The 21,775-nt window shown below is 43.3% G+C and overlaps 3 protein-coding genes across 5 annotated transcripts; 2 read left to right on the top strand and 1 right to left on the bottom strand.

Moving 5' to 3' along the window:
- Window positions 1-1,320: 1,320 nt before the first annotated feature.
- On the bottom strand, window positions 1,321-4,371 carry LOC135521304 (uroplakin-1a-like). 2 transcript variants are annotated; one of them, XM_064947223.1, is made up of 8 exons: window positions 4,105-4,371; window positions 3,648-3,848; window positions 3,398-3,472; window positions 3,163-3,270; window positions 2,250-2,426; window positions 1,868-1,951; window positions 1,622-1,670; window positions 1,321-1,523 (listed from the first exon to the last, which is right to left on the bottom strand). In XM_064947223.1, exons 1-7 carry the CDS (start codon window positions 4,168-4,170, stop codon window positions 1,626-1,628), a joined length of 756 nt encoding a protein of 251 aa, XP_064803295.1. In that variant the 5' UTR covers window positions 4,171-4,371; the 3' UTR covers window positions 1,321-1,523; window positions 1,622-1,625. The 2 variants fall into 2 exon arrangements, with proteins under 2 accessions (XP_064803295.1, XP_064803294.1); XM_064947222.1 differs by having other exon boundaries at window positions 1,321-1,670.
- Window positions 4,372-6,961: 2,590 nt separating this feature from the next.
- On the top strand, window positions 6,962-10,425 carry zmp:0000000951 (uncharacterized). Its single transcript, XM_064946014.1, has 3 exons — window positions 6,962-7,101; window positions 8,039-8,933; window positions 9,154-10,425. Exons 2-3 carry the CDS (start codon window positions 8,056-8,058, stop codon window positions 9,962-9,964), a joined length of 1,689 nt encoding a protein of 562 aa, XP_064802086.1. The 5' UTR covers window positions 6,962-7,101; window positions 8,039-8,055; the 3' UTR covers window positions 9,965-10,425.
- A 168-nt stretch (window positions 10,426-10,593) lies between these two features.
- ppox (protoporphyrinogen oxidase) lies at window positions 10,594-19,255 on the top strand. 2 transcript variants are annotated; one of them, XR_010452377.1, is made up of 13 exons: window positions 10,594-10,698; window positions 12,301-12,408; window positions 12,564-12,698; window positions 12,804-12,919; window positions 13,058-13,190; window positions 13,282-13,426; window positions 13,555-13,748; window positions 15,479-15,539; window positions 15,686-15,804; window positions 15,926-16,039; window positions 16,868-17,017; window positions 17,766-17,875; window positions 17,986-18,028. XR_010452377.1 is itself a non-coding variant. In XM_064946013.1 (13 exons), the coding sequence occupies exons 2-13, from the start codon at window positions 12,322-12,324 to the stop codon at window positions 18,319-18,321; spliced, it is 1,431 nt and encodes a 476-aa protein (XP_064802085.1). In that variant the 5' UTR covers window positions 10,594-10,698; window positions 12,301-12,321; the 3' UTR covers window positions 18,322-19,255. The 2 variants fall into 2 exon arrangements, 1 of the variants encoding a protein (XP_064802085.1); XM_064946013.1 differs by lacking the exon at window positions 17,766-17,875 and adding an exon at window positions 18,188-19,255.
- The last annotated feature ends 2,520 nt before the right edge of the window (window positions 19,256-21,775 follow it).

The following is a 21,775-nucleotide window of genomic DNA, read 5'->3' as shown; positions in this document are numbered from 1 at the left end:
TCTTTCAGCACTCTGGCAAAGTTGATCTGAGATCTGATGCGTGGGACCGGTACAGGTGGCACCGGGCTGATGACATGCACCTCAGGGCGAGTGTGGAGAGGAGGCACAGGACGTACTGGACTGTGGAGGCGCACTTGAGATCTGAAGCGTAGAGCTGGCACAATGCGTCCTGGCTGGATGCTCAAATGAGCCTGGGCTGGGCTGTGCAGACGCACCGGAGACGGTACGCAGAGCCGGCGCAGGATATCCTGGTCCAAGGAGGTGTACTGGAGACCAGGAGTGCTGAGCCGGCACCATCCGTCCTGGCTGGATACCCCCTCTAGCCCGGCAAATGCGAGGAGTTGGAATAGAACGCACCGGGCTATGAATGCGAAATGGAGACACCGTGCGTGTCACTGCATACCACAGTGTCTGACCAGTCACACGCTCCCCACGGTAAGCACGAGGAGTTGACTCAAGTCTCCAACCTGACTCAGCCAATCTCCCTGTGTGCTGCCTCATGCTTGTCTCGTTGGTACAACTCCTCGTAATATCGCCGTTCCGCTTTCGCTGCTTCTATCTCCTCCTTCGGACGGCAATACTCCCCCTCCTGCGTCCAGGGTCCTGCTTCATCCAGAATCTCCTCCCAGGTCCATTACTCCTGAACACGCTGCTTGGTCCTTTGTTGGTGTGATCTTCTGTCACGTTCGTCGTATGAAGGAGACCAAGGCGCAGCGTGGTATGCGTACATTCTTATTTATTTAAAAAATGAACACTGAACAAAATTATAAAACTAACCGTGAAGCTATACAAACGAGTGCTGACAGGAAACTACACATAGACAAAATCCCACACCAGGAAGTGGGAAACAGGGCTGCCTAAATATGATCCCCAATCAGAGAGAACGATAAACAGCTGTCTCTGATTGAGAACCATATCAGGCCAACATAGAAATGCAAAAACCCCTAGACCTACAACAACCCTAGACATACAAAACCCTAGGCAATACAAAACCCTAGACATACAACACTACATACAACATATAGAATCATGTAGTAACCAAAAAAGTGTTGTTTTTTTATACATATGTGTTATTTCATAGTTTTGATGTCTTCACTATTATTCTACAATGTAGAAAATAGTACAAATAAAGAAACAGCCTGGAATCAGTAGGTGTGAGTGGTACTGTACAATTAATGACAAGAACTATATATATATCCCATTACCAAAGCAGTTAGGACATTGAAATTCTCAGGCCAATCCATATTTGTTCATCTAGCATTTACAGTACAATAAACCCATTAAATATATATATATATATATATATATATATATATATATATATATATACACACACTTGAATCCCTACACAGTGTTCATTCTCTATATATCAGAAAACTTTTCTGTTATCCTTCCCACAGTCATTTGTTATTTAAGAAATGAGGTAGTTGCTGAAGTGAGGGTTGGTGTTGCTTCAGCAGAAAGTATAAAACATGTTTAGAGACACTCCTCCAGACTTTCTGGCAAAGGGCAAGACCTGCTGCCTATAATAAGGTAATAACATGTATATTAAAAGTTGTTATAACAAATTGTAAACATTATTATAACAGGATCCTACATTACAATTGAAAGTGTCAATAACCTTCTCACAGCATCAGGTAGTACACCATGGCCAGGATCAACAGCCAGAACTGAATCAAATAAAGACAAGGGAACGTTAGACTTACAGCAAGAAAGTGCAAGTGTTGTTGGACTTTATGTTCTGATAATGTCTCTACTGTATGTTGTGGAGTATACAAAAGTGTCCGATAAATTGTTTTCGGGTAATAAATCTTGCAACTGAATACATAACTATTTACCAACCTAAGTAGACCAACTGAAAACTCACCATAAACATTAGCACAGCGAAACCATACCAGCTGATAGCCCATGTATATCGACTGAACACAGACTCAATGTGGTTGAAGCAGCCCTGGGTCGAAAGATAGATGGTATAATCAGGATAGCCTGTGCCAAGGTGGTTCAAGGACAAGCAACAATGTGCTTACTTCAAGTGGGAGGTATAAATGACCCCTAACCACTGATACTGTACAGGGTCAGATATTTTCCATACTGTTATTAGTTACAGTACAGTTATAATTCATGGCAGGTACTGTATAATCAGATCCTAAATCTGTGGATATGAGCTACTTAAATCTTGAGCCTTCAAGTGAGAATCAGAGAACCAGAGAATCTCTTAAGTTTTAGGCAATGGGAATGTGTTTTCTCACCTTAGTGAACACGGTGGTGTTCTGGCCGTTCTTGCAGGCCTCCACATTCACCACCTCGTAGTTGTTCTTCCTCTTGCAGCAGTGGGTGGGCCAGGGGTAGTCTGTACCAAACTTCTCCCTGAAGGTGGAGTTGTACTCTATCCAGTCCACTGGGCCATCCGTTCCACAACACTCCACCTGAAATAGGAGAGGAGAGGATGTTGTAGAAACAATACATGGGTGAGGAATATTCTTCAATCAAACAGGAATAGTTTAGTTAGTCAGTGGACAAACTGATGTTGTGACAGACTGAACTCACTTCACTCAAACTGAGCGAGCTACTGTATAAGTATTTGTAGCTACATCAGCATAGCCTGCAGAGGTTGTTTCTGCAGCAAACTGATCCCATCCCTTGTCTTTCACACACTATGGGGCTGTCCAAACCGGTTCACCCAGCAGAGACACATCGGGACTCTGGCATCGATGATGGAGAGAGGGACATGCTATGTCATGTCAGAGCTGACAACTCATCTGCTACTCCCAAGGGTGTGTGTGTGTGCGCGTGTGTTTTTTTTGTTTTTTTTACCTTTATTTAACCAGGCAAGTCAGTTAAGAACAAATTCTTATTTTCAATGACGGCCTGGGAACAGTGGGTTAACTGCCTGTTCAGGGGCAGAACGACAGATTTGTACCTTGTCAGTTCGGGGGTTTGAACTCGCAACCTTCCGGTTACTAGTCCAACGCTCTAACCACTAGGCTTCCCTGCCGTGTGTGTGTGTGTTAGTGGAATGTGATACCTTTCCCGAACAGATACTCCACACAATAACCTAGATTTAGTCGGTCTTCGTGCTAGTCGTCTGTTTGGAATGTGTGGTGTGGCTCTGATTAGTCAGATTATCCTATGACAGATTCCTTTGATTTGGTGACCAGTCACCTCTTTCATCACTTTGTTCCATGTCAGTGTGATCCGACTGCCAGAGTCACCGTCGGCTGCATAGTACTTCAGCATCTGCTCCTTCACCAGATTACTGTTTCCAACCAGCTACAAACAGCACATAGGAGAGGATGAGACAAAACAGGAGAATACGTTTCAAAGTGGAGTTTCTAGAATGGTGCTGCAATGTGAAGATCTGAAGGTATCCCAAGTTGCCCATTTCCCATGTACTCACATAGTCTCTGTGGGTGACTGCAGTGATACACGAGGCACACTCAAATATGTAGATAATCAACATCAGGATCAGATACTGTCAAAATTCCAAAATAAATATTATCCTTTACTTGAAAAGAACAACAGGGAAAGAGATATAGACATACCATATATTCCACTTGAATTATATATTTTGAATCAGTGTTCAGATGAACAAATGAAGAACTTCGGTGACCAAAGAGATTGTGATGAATTTAGTATCAAAGTCTTACTGTTAGCATTAAGGCACGGCTCTTCTTCGCAGCAGCCAAGATACCAAAGACACACATGCAGAAGAAGGCAAAGCCTGTGAAAATGGCAATCCAGGCCCCGGCAAAGATGTCATCTTTCCCCGACACACCAGATATAGGGTAGAGCTTGAACTGATCTACTGCAACCCAGATGGCCAGAGCGCAAAGGGCAAGACCTGCTGCCTATAATAAGGTAATAACATGTATATTAAAAGTTGTTATAACAAATTGTAAACATTATTATAACAGGATCCTACATTACAATTGAAAGTGTCAATAACCCGTACAGTGTAGTGCTGAAAAGGACCAGAAATCTAATGTACTGTAGTAAACTTCTGGATTTTAATTTAACCATTTGTCTACTATATGATTACATATGATTAAACAAATACTTTCAAAATACAGCTACTATAGGAATCAAATCAAGTGCAACTCTTACAGCTCCAAATATATTCCCCAGGATGAGAATGACCATAAGACAGGTGAATCCCTTTCCATCAGCCATGGTAGCAGTCCTTCTGTCAGCTCCTTCTAAACCCACTGCTCCTGAGCAGAGAAGAAGACAGTGAAGAAATAACAGACCCAAGTACAAGTGTTCCTAACAGATCCAAGAGAATGTAGGGTCTGGCTGGATGTAATGTATTGTTGACATGGGAATGTGTCCAGGGAGGGGCTTGATCTTATTCATACTAGCAGCAACAGAAGTGGTCCAACCAGTTAGGCTCAGCAAAAAATGCATTGTGGTCCTTTTGAATGGAAACACTGAGATATTGCCTACAAAATATGACAAAAGAAATGAATTCATGATCAACTTAGACTACATCTGGCCCAGACAGAAAGTGAGCAGTTCTGTATGAAGCCATCAATCTTCAGTCTACCCCTAGGCTGTATAATGTTACACCTATAGCAACTGGTATTTAACCATTCTTGACCTTTTTCGGTTACAGCAGTCTCTTAAATTAGCAGGTTTAAAGACTGTCAGAGTTAGAGCAATCCCCACATCATATATTTTTTCACACAACAAACATTACCTCCCCTGCAGTGATGTCAGGCCCTGAGCATCTTTTTCTGTTGACCAAACAGCTGTAGTTCTGTTGTGCCTGCTGTGCTCAGTACCTCTCAGCTTGCTGTTAAATGTAGTCTACTTCAATGATGTCATGGGGCATGTCTGCACATGTCTTGATCCCAAGTTCCTAAAAAAAATAATTAATACAAATCTTTGTATAGTATGTTTACATGCATCTTCATTGTTTTGTATATGTGTACTGTATATTGACTAATTGGGGTGTTTCCAACATTGAATTTATTGTCAACAGGCCTATTTGACATAGCTCAATAATACACTATTCCAGTGGACTGAATGGACTGAGTGGCGTTACTATTAGTCCTCTCGCAGTCTCTATTGGGGTGCCACAGGGTTCAATTCTCGGGCCGACACTTTTCTCTGTATATATCAATGATGTTGCTCTTGCTGCGGGCGATTCCCTGATCCACCTCTACGCAGACGACACCATTCTGTATACTTCTGGCCCTTCCTTGGACACTGTGCTATCTAACCTCCAAACGAGCTTCAATGCCATACAACACTCCTTCCGTGGCCTCCAACTGCTCTTAAACGCCAGTAAAACCAAATGCATGCTTTTCAACTGTTCGCTGCCTGCACCCGCACGCCCGACTAGCATCACCACCCTGGGTGGTGCCGACCAAGAATATGTGGACATCTATAAGTACCTAGTTGTCTGGCAAGACTGTAAACTCTCCTTCCAGACTCATATCAAACATCTCCAATCTAAAATCAAATCTAGAGTCGGCTTTCTATTCCGCAACAAAGCCTCCTTCACTCACGCCGCCAAACTTACCCTAGTAAAACTGACTATCCTACCGATCCTCGACTTCGGCGATGTCATCTACAAAATAGCTTCCAATACTCTACTCAGCAAACTGGATGCAGTTTATCACAGTGCCATCCATTTTGTTACTAAAGCGCCTTATACCACCCACCACTGCGATCTGTATGCTCTAGTCGGCTGGTCCTCGCTACATATTCGTCGCCAGACCCACTGGCTCCAGGTCATCTACAAGTCCATGCTAGGTAAAGCTCCACCTTATCTCAGTACACTGGTCACGATGGCAACACCCACCCGTAGCACGCGCTCCAGCAGGTATATCTCACTGACCATCCCTAAAGCTAACACCTCATTTGGCTGCCTTTCCTTCCAGTTCTCTGCTGCCTGTGACTGGAACGAATTGCAAAAATCGCTGAAGTTGGAGACTTTTATCTCCCTCACCAACTTTAAACATTTGCTATCTGGGCAGCTAACCGATCGCTGCAGCTGTACATAGTCCATTGGTAAATAGCCCACCCAATTGACCTACCTCATCCCCATACTGTTTTTATTTATTTACTTGTCTGCTCTTTTGCACACCAGTATCTGTACCTGAACATGACCATTTTATAATTTCACTCCAGTGTTAATCTGCTAAATTGTAATTATTCGCCTACCTCCTCATGCCTTTTGCACACAATGTATGTAGACTTTTTTATTTTTCTACTGTGTTATTGACTTGTTTATTGTTTACTCCATGTGTAACTCTGTGTTGTTGTCTGTTCACACTGCTATGCTTTATCTTGGCCAGGTCGCAGTTGTAAATGAGAACTTGTTCTCAACTAGCCTACCTGGTTAAATAAAGGTGAAATAAAAAAATAAAAAATAAAAAATAGTAGGTTGAAATGAAAAGCAATGCGGACATCTGCTGGGGAGAAGTGCCATTGCTCTTCTTAACTGTTCACACTCAAACAGGATACAGGACAATTTTATTAGGTAGTAGGCTACATTGTTGAGAATGGTGTTTCTCATGAATGGATCATTAAAAACCTCTAGAAAGTCATTTCATTGCACACATGTCATAATAATGATTTTGTTTGGCTCTACATTACATTTGGCCTATGAAGGAACTCGTAGGTTATTGTCTTAAACGTACAGTGAAATAAGTGGCATTTGTAATTGTATTGTAATAATTATGATCTGAATCTTGTTTCATACCAAGTAATATTCATGTCATAAAAGAAGCCAGTTCTTGTGTTTTCCAATAAGTCACCAGTTTGTCTCTCTGTATTCACACACCGTAGTCTTGCTAACAGCAGCCTCTCTAGCTCGTTGTGTTGTCCCGTGGGTCGTGGCCAGCCAGACTACACACACCTTGCTCCACCTGAAAAAAAATCTATATCCTGGAAGCAGGTTCTGTGGTTTATTTGCAATGCAGCATGTGACTGACTTGGTCAACATTGAAGTGAATGGGGTTCAGATGTTATTCCTAAAGAACTTACCACCTCGGCAAACCTCCAGAAGACAAGGATTACTCAATACAAGAGGAAAAAACTGTGATATTAGCCTTAAAATCAAGTCTGCAAATAATTTTATTTTATCTCTGCAAGGTAAGTAGTCTGTCATTTATGCTTAAGTATTCTCCATCCTCCATCCAACTAAATCAGTATCTCTTTACATTACAGTAGACGGAATAAAGTGCTGTAATGTAAAATGCAACCCTCAAATCTGATTATTTCTTACTCCATAGTGTTATGTAGTAGGTAGTGTAGTGTAAGCACACAGTTAGGCAACACATTGACAGAATACACTTCCAAACTCCATTTCCCCAGGAGGCAGCAGGTGCTGTCAATGAAGGTGATAGTCAGTTCAGTCGGTGTCAGGAATGGAACATAAAGTTGGATGCCAACCGCCAAAAAAGTATTGTTGTTGGTGGTGGTAATGCTAGATTAAAAAACATGAGCTGGCGCACACCCAGAAAAAAAGTTTGTGTGGAGGTGCTGACTAATGGCGAATAAACTATAAACTATCAAAATAAAGAAAGTCACACACAAATTGCTGGGAGTTTATATATGGAGTGTGCAAATACCCATTCAATTACTGGGAGTTTATGTATGGAGTGTGCAACTTTCTTTATTTTGATAGTTTATGTTGGTGGTATTGCAACCGCTGTTAAACCTCATTGAAGAAGAAGAAGAATATGAAGAAGGTGATTGTCAGTCAGTATCCCAGCTAGCAAGCCATAAAGGCTGTGGGTTTTGTTTGGTGGCCATGAGGCCTTTTGTTTGTTTTTAGCCTTTAGTTTGGGCATGCCTTTGGTATTTTTCCTTTTGGTACATTTTATGTTTAGTCACCAACTGAAAAAATATATAATACACTTGGACTGGCTGACCAAGAGGTCAAGAGCCTAGGACCCCTAGACAAAGAGAGTGCAACAATATTCGTAGGCTCGTTATTGGTTTTGTAACAAGAGCATCTTGTACAATATCAAGTCTTAGGAACACATAATTGTGACAAATACCTTTATACTCATTTGTTTTGTCTCAGGGAGATGAACTGAGCTCATGATGACTGGGAAACTGAGTGAAGAAATGGTGGAGCTACTGCTTGCACCATGGCGATCGTCTCCACGGGCGATGGGACTGGAGGGCAAGCTGGTGGCGGCGTTGGAACTGTATGACCACTTCCCTTTAGATGTGGCTGTTACTGGGGGAACCCAGGAGGCCAACACTCAACTGACCAGAGCACTGTGTGGGTTAGGAAATGAGGAGGAGGAGGAGGAAGAGGAGGAGGAGAAAAGTGAGGATGAGGAAGCTAGTGATGATGATGAAATTGAGATTTTGGGGACTCTGACTAAAGTGTTTGAGAGAGAAGGAAAAGGACAGGTTAAGGAAAGTGAGCAGGACGACAACAAGAGAGATGACCCTCCCACTGAGAACCAACCGATCGTCCTGCACCCCAAATCACCAATGGTCCTGCACCCTAAAATCCCCAACATTCGGATTTGGACAATTCCAAGCCTCGATGGCCAAAACCACCCTATTGAACACTTTGATGTGTTGGTGGTCCTCACCTCAGTGCAGCACCAGGACAACCTCCCAGGGCCTATCATGGAGCTCCGCGACAGAGACCAACCGCTGTTCTTAGTCAGAGCTGAACAGGAGTGGGACCTGGTCCAGGAGAAGCTCACAGGACCCTGTAAGACCTGTGCCTGGGAGAGAATGAGAGCCCGTCAGATGGAGATTGAGAGGAAGAGGCTGGCAGCCACAGCTGGAGATGCTGAAGTCCCAGAGGATGTGAAGCAAACGTTACTAGAGTTAAGGGAAATTGGAGCGACCATGACTACAGCTCTGCCTGAGCTGAGAAAGAAAGCCTTCTGTCAGTTCATGGTGGATGTTTTCAGAGAAAACAGAGTTCCAAAACTGCTGAGGAATGACGAACAGTGAGTGTGTGTTTAGTCTCATGTTATGGTTAATTGTGCAAACAGTGTGTGTACAGATAATTCATATTAATGAAGCTACATGGCAATTTTCCAGATTCAGAGTAAATAATCAAGTTTGTACCTTGAGGAGATACTGTAAAACAAACCATAATTATTATTTTTTACCCAAATCACACTTCTTTGTATCATTGCATCCTTTTGCTCGTATCCTTCCCTGCAGGTCTCTGCTGTCAGCTGGACTGAGAATGGATAAGGTGCGTCCGGGGGACATTGATCGGAATGGACACCTGTTCCAGTCCAGAGATCTGACCAACCCCCCATCCAGACTTCTCTCCGCCCTCACGGCCTTGGAGCACCTCCGACTGGACCTGGGGGTCCTGGGGCAGACGGGTTGCGGAAGCTCCAGCCTAGTCAACTCCCTCCTGGGCTTGAAGAACCAGGACGAGAGGGCGTCTCCCACTGGAGTCACTGAAACCACCATGGAGGCTCTGGGGTTCCCACACCCTGAGCTGCCTAATGTCTGGCTGTGGGATCTACCAGGCATGGGCAGGGTGGGGGAACTGGCTCCCTCATCGACCAAGACAGATCAGAAGGCTCTTTCATCTTCTCCGCAACCTCCATCTCCATTCCCTCCGATGTCGCTGACTCCTCTGCACCCACTATGTGATGTTTACATCCTGGTCTCGCCTCTCAGGCTTAGCCAGGTCTGTGTCCAGCTGCTGCAGAGTCTGTCAGCTCAGGGGAGGATGTGCTACCTGGTCCTCTCCAAGGCTGACCTAATGGGGGAAGGAGCTGTTGAAGAGGTTAGAAGGTGGAGTGAGGAGGCCCTAGGTCGACTAGGCCTCAAACATACCACTTTCCTGGTGTCAGCTCTCCACCCAGGGGAGCTGGACTTCCCCAGGCTGCAGGAGCTGTTGTGTAGTGCACTGACTTCCCACAGAAAGGCTGCCCTTGTTCATTATGTTGTAGAACTTTTGGAATCAGAGGTGTGGGGGGGAAAGGACCAGGCAGACCCTTGTAAGCTTCAGTGACATGTAATTTCAACAAACTGAATTTGTTTTGTTTTATTTAACCTTTAATTAACTAGCTATATAGCTAGGTACATTATTTTTGTTATCTGTCTCCTGTTGTATCAAAGCCATGATGTGAGACGTCAGAGGCTCTGGATAATCTGAATGACTGGGTCCATGTTCTATATTAAAATCGAAATCAAATCTAAGTTTATTGGTAGTGTACATGAATTTTAAAATTGAATCAAATTGTATTTATCACATATGCCAAATACAACCTTACAGTGAAATGCTTACTTACAAGATCTGCATGTGTTTTGGCAGGTGCAGCAAAACACTTATGTTACTATCTCCAACAGTGCATTCGAATGTCTCCCAAATACAATACAAATGTACAAATAATCATTGTATGGTAAAGTTGTATCCAGTTTATGAAGTTATGGGTCATTGTGGTTTTAAGCAAATAAAAATAAATACATTAAATACAATTACCGGTTTTCAAATGAGTCATTGTATTTATGGACGGTTATGAACTCCACATAGCAATAAAAGAAAGCAGCCATGTTGTAAGTGCTTTCCCATACACTAGATGGCAGCCATACAGAAAACAGAAAGAACAAGCAAAGGATTTCCAGCAAAAAAGACGAAATCGGTGATTGTAATTGGTTGTTCAAAGCAGCGACGAAGTCCTCTGTCATCAACGTTATGTCACGGAGGTTCATATGAGTAGTGACTCCAACTTTAGACCGAAAAAGGTAAATTCTAGACATTTCTACATTTATTCCAATAAGCAAATCGATATGTATGTTTACCACTCGTGAAGTTGTGCCTTCCTTTGCATCGTATGCTACACTTTTCCCCAGTTGTGTTGCTTGCTAACCGGCTAACGTTTACGGTTATTTTGAATGCATTGGATAACACCTGACAACAGGTGTTGTGAGCGAAGACTCCTTCAAAACAACTAACGTTACTTTGTTGAATTAGATATATTGCCGGTGTATTGTCATTTACAGTAAAACTGCACACAACCGAATGACTGCCTGTGGCCCCTAGTGTAATTTGGCATCATGCCTTTGCACGTTCACTGGCCTTACTTATCAAAATAGATAAATAGCTAGCAAATTAAACTTTGTCACATACGCCGAATACAAGTGTAGACCTTACCGTGAAATGCTTACTTACAAGCAGTGCAGTTCAAGAAGAGTTTAAAAAAATTGTTTACCAAATAAACTAAAGTAAAACATTATTTTAAAAAGTGTTAACAATAAAAATATAATTTTCAAGCTAGCTGTATTTAGGCTATTGCTGTATCCAGCCACTGCTAGACATATGCTCAACTGTTTCCCGAGTGAAAACTGTCACTGACTGTACAAGAACGTATTTATTTCAATAGGACATTTCTCTTGTCTCACTGAGTCTCCAGACAGCAGATTAAAAGGGACTGTCATTATGTCATCTTATCAGGGGCCACCACCCAGACCCAACCCTCCTTCTCCACTCAGATTAGTGGGAGACATAGGCTACAACTCTCTGTCAGTCATCTGATTAATGAGTGAGAGACACCGTCATATTGTTTTAGTAACGGGCCCTTGTAGCTAACTAAACTCAAATCCGTGGTGAAGGAAGTTTCTGAATATCTCCACCAATGGAGTTGAGCAGGGACCAGGCTTTGTGGAAGTCCGTCACTGACTACATCGATTCAGCCAAAAATTAAAATTATGAAACACTTACCTTGTACCTATGTTTGTCCTCTGTAGTTGGGTGCCTTTGTCCATACTTTTTACCCAAACACTTTTTCAAATACAACCACTGAACATTTCCACATGTTATATTGTTCAAAGCTTGCTCTAAAACGTACATTATCCTGCCTAATCTGAGATTCAATTGGCACATGACATACCATTTTAGAGCAACAGAAAATAGGAAACGGTTGGTGGTTGTATTTAATGAACGTTTTATTAAAAAGTATGGATTTCAGCGAACAGGCACAGAACTACAGAGGACAAACATAGGTACAAGGTAAGTGTTTAACAATGACACTTTTTAGAAGTATTGACCTTGAGTGAATCGATGTAGTCATAGCTGAATTTCACAAATCCTTTTCACTGCATCACCCTGTGGGGAAGCTCATCTTCAAAAACACTTCCTCATGGGGTCAAGAAGGCTTGGCCAGGCCACTTGACAGTTACAGGTCTGATAGTGTGCAGCTGTCCTTGTTTCCCCCCTCGTTAACCAAAGCCAAGCTTGGTCCCTTCACCGAAGTTTCTACTAACATGACTTGGCTTGCTCAGTTGCTCTTAATGCCATTTGCCTGGTACAGAATAGACACTACAGCCCTGTTCTGTCCCATTGCACAGAGCTGGGCATCGTAGGGCTAAATGCAGAAGACAGTGGCTGTCCTGGGAGGGGGGATCGGGGGCCTGTCAGCCTGCTTCCACCTCAGCAAGAGCCCCCAGGTCTCCAAGGTAAATATCATTACCACAACTATCTCCACATATGCTGCATGCAGGTAGACTACATCTCTACTGTAAGGCCAAACATACTGTAATTAAGCTGTTATTACACTATTATGAGATGCCCACTAGGCCCTGCACAGGTTCAACATTGTCTGTCTGTGTAGATAGTGCTGCTGGAGAGGGCTGGACGGTTCGGAGGCTGGCTAAGCTCAACTCGTAGGGAGGATGGAGCTGTGTTTGAACATGGACCCAGAGGGATTCGACCTGCAGGAGCCGTGGGACGAAACACACTCAACATGGTGTGTGTGTGTGTGTGTGTGTGTGTGTGTGTGTGTGTGTGTGTGTGTGTGTGTGTGTGTGTGTGAGAGAGAGAGTAGGTAAAAATCAAAGTCTGTTTTCTACAGGTGGAAGAGTTGGGGCTGGAGAGCGAGGTCCTGCCAGTCACCTATGATCACGTGGCCTCTAAGAACCGTTACCTCTACGTGGGAGGCCAGCTACACAAGATGCCTTCTGGCTTAGGGTAAGGTGGGGTAAGGATGAGTGATAAAATAGTACCATGTTAGACACAAACAGCTATGTTCATGCATTTACAACATGGTGAAATGAATCAACTGTAGGTAGTCATTCACCCTCTGTCCCTCTCTCTCCCTCCATCCAGTGGAGTAGTGCGTACAGTCCCTCCATTCTCTCGTCCTCTGGTCCAGAGCGTACTGAAGGAGATATTGATCAGCAGAGGAAAGGAGGAGGATGAGTCTGTTCATTCCTTCGTGTCGAGAAGGCTGGGCACTGAGGTGTGATTGTGTTTAAAAAAAGACCCTAAATGATGTCCACACAACTTCCACATCAGTTCAGAGTGACTGTATGCTCCTCTTCCCTCTGCAGCTTGCAGACATTGCCATCGACAGCCTGTGCAGGGGAGTGTTTGCAGGGGACTGCAGGAAGCTGAGTGTGCGCTCTTGTCTCCCGCCACTCTACAACGCAGAGAAGGCCAGAGGTTCCATCGTCCTGGGGATGTTGCTGGGCTCAGGTGAGAGAGAGTCCGCCACCACACCGAAGCTACATAGGAATTCTGAGAGTCTAAAAGGTCCCCATAACAGTCCTATTGCTGACCTGTCTAAATGAGTAGATGAATAACAAGTGTGACTGTCACCCCAGGCCCTGAACCAGAAGTATCCCCCTCTACCCTTGCCAAGAGGGCCGCTCAGGAGAACTGGGCCCAGTGGTCACTGAAGAGGGGCTTACAGAACCTTCCAGAAGCCCTGGAGGAGAGGATGAGGAATGGGGGGCGTGTAGAGGTGCACAAAGACACCCCTGTGATGGGGCTAAGTACTAATGGCACCGGCTGGAAGGTGAGACCTGGGGGTTGGGACACATGGATGTGTACTGCCATTGCACTGGAGTTGTGGTGGTACAGTGGGGCAAAAAAGTATTTAGTCAGCCACCAATTGTGCAAGTTCTCCCACTTAAAAAGATGAGGCCTGTAATTTTCATCACAGGTACACTTCAACTATGATAGACAAAATGAGGGGAAAAAAACCAGAAAAATCACATTATAGGATTTTTAATTTATTTATTTGCAAATTATGGTGGAAAATAAGTATTTGGTCACCTACAAACAAGCAATATTTCTGGCTCTCACAGACTTGTAACTTCTTCTTTAAGAGGCTCCACTGTCCTCCACTCGTTACCTGTATTAATGGCACCTGTTTGAACTTGTTATCAGTATAAAAGACATCTGTCCACAACCTCAGTCACACTCCAAACTCCACTATGGCCAAGACGAAAGAGCTGTCAAAGGACACCAGAAACAAAATTGTAGACCTGCACCAGGCTGGGAAGACTGAATCTGCAATAGGTAAGCAGCTTGGTTTGAAGAAATCAACTGTGGGAGCAATTATTAGGAAATGGAAGACATACAAGACCACTGATAGTCTCCCTCGATCTGGGACTCCACGCAAGATCTCACCCCGTGGGGTCAAAATGATCACCAGAACGGTGAGCAAAAATCCCAGAACCACACGGGGGGACCTAGTGAATGACCTGCAGAGAGCTGGGACCAAAGTAACAAAGCCTACCATCAGTAACACACTACGCCGCCAGGGACTCAAATCCTGCAGTGCCAGACGTGTCCCCCTGCTTAAGCCAGTACATGTCCAGACCTGTCTGAAGTTTGCTAGAGAGCATTTGGATGATCCAGAAGAAGATTGGGAGAATGTCATATGGTCAGATGAAACCAAAATATAACTTTTTGGTAACACTCAACTCGTCGTGTTTGGAGGACAAAGAATGCTGAGTTGCATCCAAAGAACACCATACCTACTGTGAAGCATGGGGGTGAAAACATCATGCTTTGGGGCTGTTTTTCTTGAAAGGGTCCAGGACGACTGATCCGTGTAAAGGAAAGAATTAATGGGGCCATGTATCGTGAGATTTTGAGTGAAAACCTTCCATCAGCAAGGGCATTGAAGATGAAACGTGGCTTGGTCTTTCAGCATGACAATGATCCCAAACACACCGCCCGGGCAACGAAGGAGTGGCTTCGTAAGAAGCATTTCAAGGGCCTGGAGTGGCCTAGCCAGTCTCCAGATCTCAACCCCATAGAAAATCTTTGGAGGGAGTTGAAAGTCCGCATTGCCCAGCAACAGCCCCAATACATCACTGCTCTAGAGGAGATCTGCATGGAGTAATGGGCCAAAATACCAGCAACAGTGTGTGAAAACCTTGTGAAGACTTACAGAAAACGTTTGACCTCTGTCATTGCCAACAAAGGGTATATAACAAAGTATTGAGATAAACTTTTGTTATTGACCAAATACTTATTTTCCACCATAATTTGCAAAAAAATAAATTAAAAATACTACAATGTGATTTTCTGGATTTCTTTTCTCATTTTGTCTGTCATAGTTGAAGTGTACCTATGATGAAAATTACAGGCCTCTCATCTTTTTAAGTGGGAGAACTTGCACAATTGGTGGCTGACTAAATACTTTTTTGCCCCACTGTATATGCATTTTTAAGTTGTTTATTAAATTGAGTAAATTAATCAACTGATGTCCGTGGAATTTATTTTTTAACCAAGATTCAACTGGAGGTCGGCACCATCAAAGCTGATCATATAATTTCTGCTCTACCCGCAAAAGGTAAATTAACTTTTACTAAACTTGACCTCTGAACCTACATCTTTTAACTTCAAACAGTGATTCTAAATTCAGTCCCTGCCGTTCTGCCTGTGGACCTGGAAGCCTGTGTGGTGTTGGTCTTCAGTTGTGAGTGTGTGTTGTTTTAGCTCTGGCCTCAGCACTGCCCTCTGCTGCACAGCCCCTGTCACAGCAGCTACTGGAGATCGCCACAGTGACCGTTGCCGTGGTAAACCTGGAGTATGAAGGTTCCATCCTGCCTGTCACTGTGAGAACACTCAATGAGAATGAAGCAATTTGTTTTAGAAGATTCTCTGTTATTTTGTATGGGTATGCGTGTTTCAGAATGTGTGTGTATCTAATATGAGTGTTGTCTTGTGTGGCCTCAGGGCTTTGGCCACCTGGTGCCATCCTCAGAAGACAGAGGTCTCCTAGGGGTGGTCTATGACTCTGTGCCTTTCCCCCAGCACAACCGCACTGGAGGACACACCACCAGACTAACAGTAAGAGACACACAATATATATATGTACTATATTCTCTCTCATACACAAACAATTACATAATGTGTGTGTTATAGGCCCTGCAATAATACTTTCCTATGTTAATAATGCACAGCATGGCAGGGACCAACCTTCAATGTATAAACCAAAGTGGAACCCATCAAGATATACAGGATTACGCTCAGCGTATATGATTCATGCATTAGACGTGAGGATGACAGATCCCCATGTCCCTTACACAGTCCAGCCCCATCCTCATTTAGGCTTATTGGGTCATGTCACAGGGAGGTTGTGGAGGGAGTTTCTGTTTGGAATACCCTGGTGTGGAAGATATGTTGTATAACTAACTGCAAATAGCCTCTGGTGCCATGTGACTTGACTTCTACAACATATGTCACTCCATTATTGATGTTCCTCCTCACCTTCTTAAGACATTATTTGTTTACTGGGCAGATGCCTGTTTCTCTAGACACGTCAGTTTATGCAAACAGACAAGCTGCTGGCCAAGGCAAATATGGTGCAGCCATCTGTGGGACCTCAACTCAGTAGCCCTGAACAAGGCTGTTGTTGGAATGTAGTTCCGTTTCTTCACTGATGGTCTTATAGGTCCTTTAGGACAAAGGATGTTTGATGATTCATTTATTATTAAGCTGGCTGGCAGGCAGACAGACAGTTTTCTAAATCAGGGTTTCCCAAACCCAGTCCTGGGGCCTCCCCTGGGTGTACGCTTTGGTTTTGTCCTAGCAGTACACAGCTGATTAAAATAACCAACTCATCATCAAGCTTTGATGATTTTAATCCGCTGTGTGTGTACTGTCTGTGTTCCCTAGGTGATGATGGGCGGGGCCTGGTTCCAGGAAGTGTTTGGGAATCCAGAGAAAGTGACTGAGCAGCTCCTCCTGGATAGGGCTACCCAGGCCGTGACATCACACCTGGGCGTTACCAAACCACCTATCTGGAGCAACGTTGCATTACTCAAGGTAAGGTGTGTGGTGTGTGGTGTGTGGTGTGTGTGTGTGTGTGTGTGTTTGTTTCAAGAGACTTGAATCAAAGGCCTCTTCTTGTTCAATTTCATTTATTAACCACTATGTGTCAACAGAGGTCCTCATTGGGCCCTGGATTCAGTTAGTATTCGAACCAACCACCGATGTATTCAGTTGAGCTCCACTATGTCATAACTTACCCCTGTGCCAGGGGAGCAAGACTGGAGCAAACAGATCAACAAGCCTGTTGATGATCACCATCTCACCAGATAGATGGCTCCTCTCTGTTTCTATATTGGTCTTTCTCCCTCTTTCCTTCTATGGAACTAGATAGGCAGGATGGAGAGAGGCACTAGGATGTTAGATCCTCTTCCCCTACTCCTACACACACATCTTCACAGACACACACTACCCCAAGTCAGCTACATCAGTATTCATAGTGTTGCGTCTCCCTGATTCTAGCTCAAATCCTGATGTTTCCCTTGCACCAAGTCATACACCCTGTTGTATGCTCAGATGGTCTTGTCATTTATTTCATCAGCACCAACAAATCCTTTTCCATTTGTGTTATCTCTCTGCACTCTCATGTCAACCAACAACCAAGCAGCAGAAATAGCAGGAAGTTTTGAGCAAGAAAAAGAGTTGGATTTAAATGGTATGGTCTGTATAGATAGATGACGCGATAATCACTTCCGAACTGACACTGTAGAGGAACAAATGTCCTATTTTTTAAATTTGTTGACAGGATGGATTCATCTTTCACTGCTATCTTCCATAAATGTGATCTGAGTGCCTGCTTTCCTGTCCAGTCACACTTAGTTTTAACGTCCCCCACCATTTGTCGTCTGGTTCCAGGTCTGTATGTGCTTAGCTAACTCCTTGGCATTACGATGATAGTTAAGCGACGGCTTTAGCTCATACAGGTCTGGGATCAGGACAGCTAATATGTAATTTGTCTTCTCTAGGACTGCATTCCTCAATATTACCTTGGACACTGGAAACGACTTGGTAAGATGAGGACAGTCTTCATTTAATAGATTTGACTTTTGCTTTTGTGCTGGGTATCTCTGATCTCTGTGACCTGTATCGAAAAATAGGTGTAGTTTTTTTAATATACCTATCTACTGTGAATATCTGTTGATTTGGGCATGGTTTTTCTATCAACAGAAAATATGAGACAGTACATCAAAGACCACAATCTACCCCTTAGTCTGGCTGGGTCCTCTTATGATGGCGTCTCGGTCAATGATGTCATCTTCAGTGGACGGGTGGCAGCAGAGGGCCTTGTGGGAAAAGTCTAACCAGACGTTCAGGTTCCAACCATGGATATAAGCTTATATTGTTAAGAGGTTTTGTTTTTTCAATCGCATTGCGTTCTACATTTAGTTTTGCTTTTACACAACTGTATCACAACCGGCCATGATAGGGAGTCCCATAGGGCGGCGCACAATTGACCCAGCGTCGTCCGGGTTTGGCCGTCATTGTAAATAAGCATTTGTTCTTAACTGACTTAGCCTAGTTAAATAAAAATACTAATAAAATGTACATACAACTTACTAGTCACCCTCTGCATTTAAGCCCTCTGCAAAGGGATGTCATTTTCACGCAATATTCTTGATTTATAAGCAGCATATTTATGAAGTTTTACATTTCTGTCTCATTTCGACAAAGTACAGCTTGAACCTCGAGATGATTATATCAGAAACAATAGTCTGTCTGAGACATCACCACGAGCCTGGAAATCACAAGTAACCCACAGAACAGGTAACATTTTAAATTCAGGATGAGATTTCATCTTTTAGTTATGGTGCCTTTTTGCTAACAGAAATCACCGCCCCTTCATGAATGTACAGGCATATTTGATGTGGGAGACATGTACATGATGTGATAATCAGTGGTGTGTATATCCCTACTCTAACTGTACTTTGCAGCCATCTATTTTTTTTACCCTATCCTCTCTGAATATAGCAGACAAATCTATTATTAATATTATGGTAGTATGTGCGCTGATGTTTCATAACCGTGGTAACGGAACCACACACACTGATGTGATGATCTCGATATGGTGATCTATCATGTATTTGGAATCTAATTACGATAATGGAAACTTTTAATTTATAGAGTGCATGTACAGTGGCAAGTGGATGGCTTGATAATGTATTTTTATACACATTTGTTAAATGAAACTTTATTATTTGGAGAATGTTGCAGAGCAATAAATATGATGCTTTATCATCTTGTTGTCTATGTCTTAGTGAAGGTCAAAGTGTTTGTTAAAAAATACATATTTTTTGACTTGCTTCAGGTCCTTTTCAACTGACATTGAATACCAATATATTTTACTGCCCCTAGCCAGAGGAATGATCCTGCAGAGAAACAGCTTTACCACAGTGAGCTGATGACAGATTTAGGCCTCAAGTCACTTCCCTCTGTGATCTACTTCACAGAATTAAATAAGAAAGCAACTTGAGGCCTTGAAAGTCAGTCGCATAAACGAGAGAGCAAGCAGGAGAGAGAGAGCTTTTCTCACTGCTGCCTCTCCTTAAAGCTATCTTACGGACAGTTTAGACGCCAAATTTATGGCGAGTCGAACTGAATAGAAATTAAGAGCGGCCTGGCACGGTGAAGAGCTTTGCTTGACATACCAATTGGTTTTATACAACCGCTTTCAACACTGGAACAGACTTCCTCGTTGGTTTGGGGTCGAATTCAGGCATAACAGTGGCCTCTCACAGAAGTCCTCCACCTGCGAATCCAAGACCATTCTTCTTTTCCCGTTGTGGGTGTGGTTCTAAACTATTGGGAAGTCGGAAATATCTGACTTCCGACTTCAGTGCGCTCAAGTCAATTGTGAACCCCCCCAAAAAAAGCCGGGCTCCGACTTGGAAAATCATTTCGGAAACTCTGGCGTCTTTCTACAACTCAAGACATTTCGACCCGAAGATAACTAACGTCATGATTTGACTTCGTTTTTTTAATCGAGTTTTCACCTTTCGATCTTTCTCACCAAGGCCAATCACATCGCACCGAATGTGGATCTAGCGTTCGTCTGCCGATCGTTCAGCGCGCTGTAGACGTCTGAATGCTAACATTTTTCACGCGATTCTATGTAAAAAATCAGTGCTCAAATTACATCCTGAGATGCTAAGTACTCTCGGCCAGCAAACGCTATTGGTGTGTCGAGGCTGATGCCCCAATGAATCAGTATTTATTGTACTCAAGTCATTATTCTTCCAATTCTACTTTGTTGAACAACAATGATATATGAGTGTTCTTCCTGTAGCAGTAATAATGCATTTTAATAATGCCATTTAAATTATTGTATTTGATGATTATTGATAATTGGGTGATGGAAGGCCTTTGCTATAACAGCCAAACTCTTCCGGGAAGGCTTTCCACTAGATGTTGAAATATTGCTGCAGGGACTTGATTCCATTCATCCACAAGAGCATTAGTGAGGTCGGGTACTGCTGTTGGGCGATTATGCTTGGCTCGCAGTTGGCGTTCCAATTCATCCCAAAGGTGTTCGATGGAGTTTAGGTCAGGGCTCAGTGCAGGTCATTCAAGTTCTTCCTCACCGATCATGACAAACCATTTCCATTTGGACCTCGCTCTGGGCATGAGGGCATTGCCATGCAACAAAATTGGAACCACAGAATCGTCTAGAATGTCATTGTATGCTGTAGCGTTAATATTTCTCTTCACTGGAACTAAGGGGCCTTGCCCGAACTGTGAAAAACAGCCCTAGACCATTATTCCTCCTCCACCAAATGTTACAGTTGGCACTGCATTGGGGCAGGTAGCTTCCAGAGGCAGTTTGAAACTCGATAGTGAGTGTTGCAACCAAAGACAAACGATTTTTACGAGCTTCAGCACTCGGGGGTCCCGTTCTGTGAGCTTGTGTAGCTTACCACTTTGCAGGTAAGATGACGTTGCACCTAGACGTTTCCACTTCACAAGAACAGCATTTACAGTTGACCGGGGCAGCTCTAGTAGGGCAGAAAATTGATGAACTGACTTGTTGGAAAGGTGGCATCCTGTTGTATGACGGTGCCACGTTGAAAGTCACAGCTCTTCAGTAAGGTCATTCTTTTGCCAGTGTTTGTCTATGGAGATCGCATGGCTTTATGCTCAATTTTATACACCTGTCATACCCAAATTTACTAATTTGAAGGGGTGTCCACATACTTGTGTGTGTATATATACAGTTGAAGTCAGAAGTTTACATACACCGTAGCCAAATAGATTTAAACTATTTTTTTTCACAATTCCTGACATTTAATCCTAGTACAAATTTCCTGTCTTAGGTCAGTTAGGATCACCACTTTATTTTAAGAATGTGAAATGTCAGAATAATAGTTGAGAATTATTTATTTCAGCTTTTATTTCTTTCAACACATTCCCAGTGGATCATAAGTTTACATACATTCAATTAGTATTTTGTAGCATTTCCTTTAAATTGTTTAACTTGGGTGAAACGTTTCTGGTAGCCTTCCACAAGCTTCCCACAATACGTTGTGTGAATTTTGTCCCATTCCTCCTGACAGAGCTGGTGTAACTGAGTCAGGTTTGAAGGCCATCTTGCTTGCACACACTTTTTCAGTTCTGCCCACATATTTTCTATAGGATTGAAGTCAGGGCTTTGTGATGTCCACTCCAATACCTTGACTTTGTTGTCCTTAAGCCATTTTGCCACAACTTCGGAAGTATGCTTGGGGTCATTGTCCATTTGGAAGACCCATTTGTGACCAAACT

This window comes from Oncorhynchus masou, chromosome 29, assembly GCF_036934945.1.
Source record: "Oncorhynchus masou masou isolate Uvic2021 chromosome 29, UVic_Omas_1.1, whole genome shotgun sequence".
In the NCBI taxonomy this organism is placed as follows: Eukaryota; Metazoa; Chordata; class Actinopteri; order Salmoniformes; family Salmonidae; genus Oncorhynchus; species Oncorhynchus masou.
This window is presented reverse-complemented; position numbering and strand designations above follow the sequence as displayed.

What these genes read in the sequence shown, in the direction of transcription:
- LOC135521304 (XM_064947222.1), bottom strand. Translation starts at nt 4,170, where the DNA reads ATGGCTGATGGAAAGGGATTCACCTGTCTTATGGTCATTCTCATCCTG. An exon ending in CAGTCACCCACAGAGACTAT is followed by an intron (nt 3,271 to 3,397) that starts GTGAGTACATGG and finishes TGCTGTTTGTAG; the next exon opens with CTGGTTGGAAACAGTAATCT. An exon ending in TCGCTGTGCTAATGTTTATG is followed by an intron (nt 1,671 to 1,867) that starts GTGAGTTTTCAG and finishes TATTTGATTCAG; the next exon opens with TTCTGGCTGTTGATCCTGGC.
- zmp:0000000951 (XM_064946014.1), top strand. Translation starts at nt 8,056, where the DNA reads ATGATGACTGGGAAACTGAGTGAAGAAATGGTGGAGCTACTGCTTGCA. An exon ending in CTGCTGAGGAATGACGAACA is followed by an intron (nt 8,934 to 9,153) that starts GTGAGTGTGTGT and finishes CCTTCCCTGCAG; the next exon opens with GTCTCTGCTGTCAGCTGGAC.
- ppox (XM_064946013.1), top strand. Translation starts at nt 12,322, where the DNA reads ATGCAGAAGACAGTGGCTGTCCTGGGAGGGGGGATCGGGGGCCTGTCA. An exon ending in GGGGATGTTGCTGGGCTCAG is followed by an intron (nt 13,427 to 13,554) that starts GTGAGAGAGAGT and finishes CTGTCACCCCAG; the next exon opens with GCCCTGAACCAGAAGTATCC. An exon ending in GACACACCACCAGACTAACA is followed by an intron (nt 16,040 to 16,867) that starts GTAAGAGACACA and finishes TGTGTTCCCTAG; the next exon opens with GTGATGATGGGCGGGGCCTG.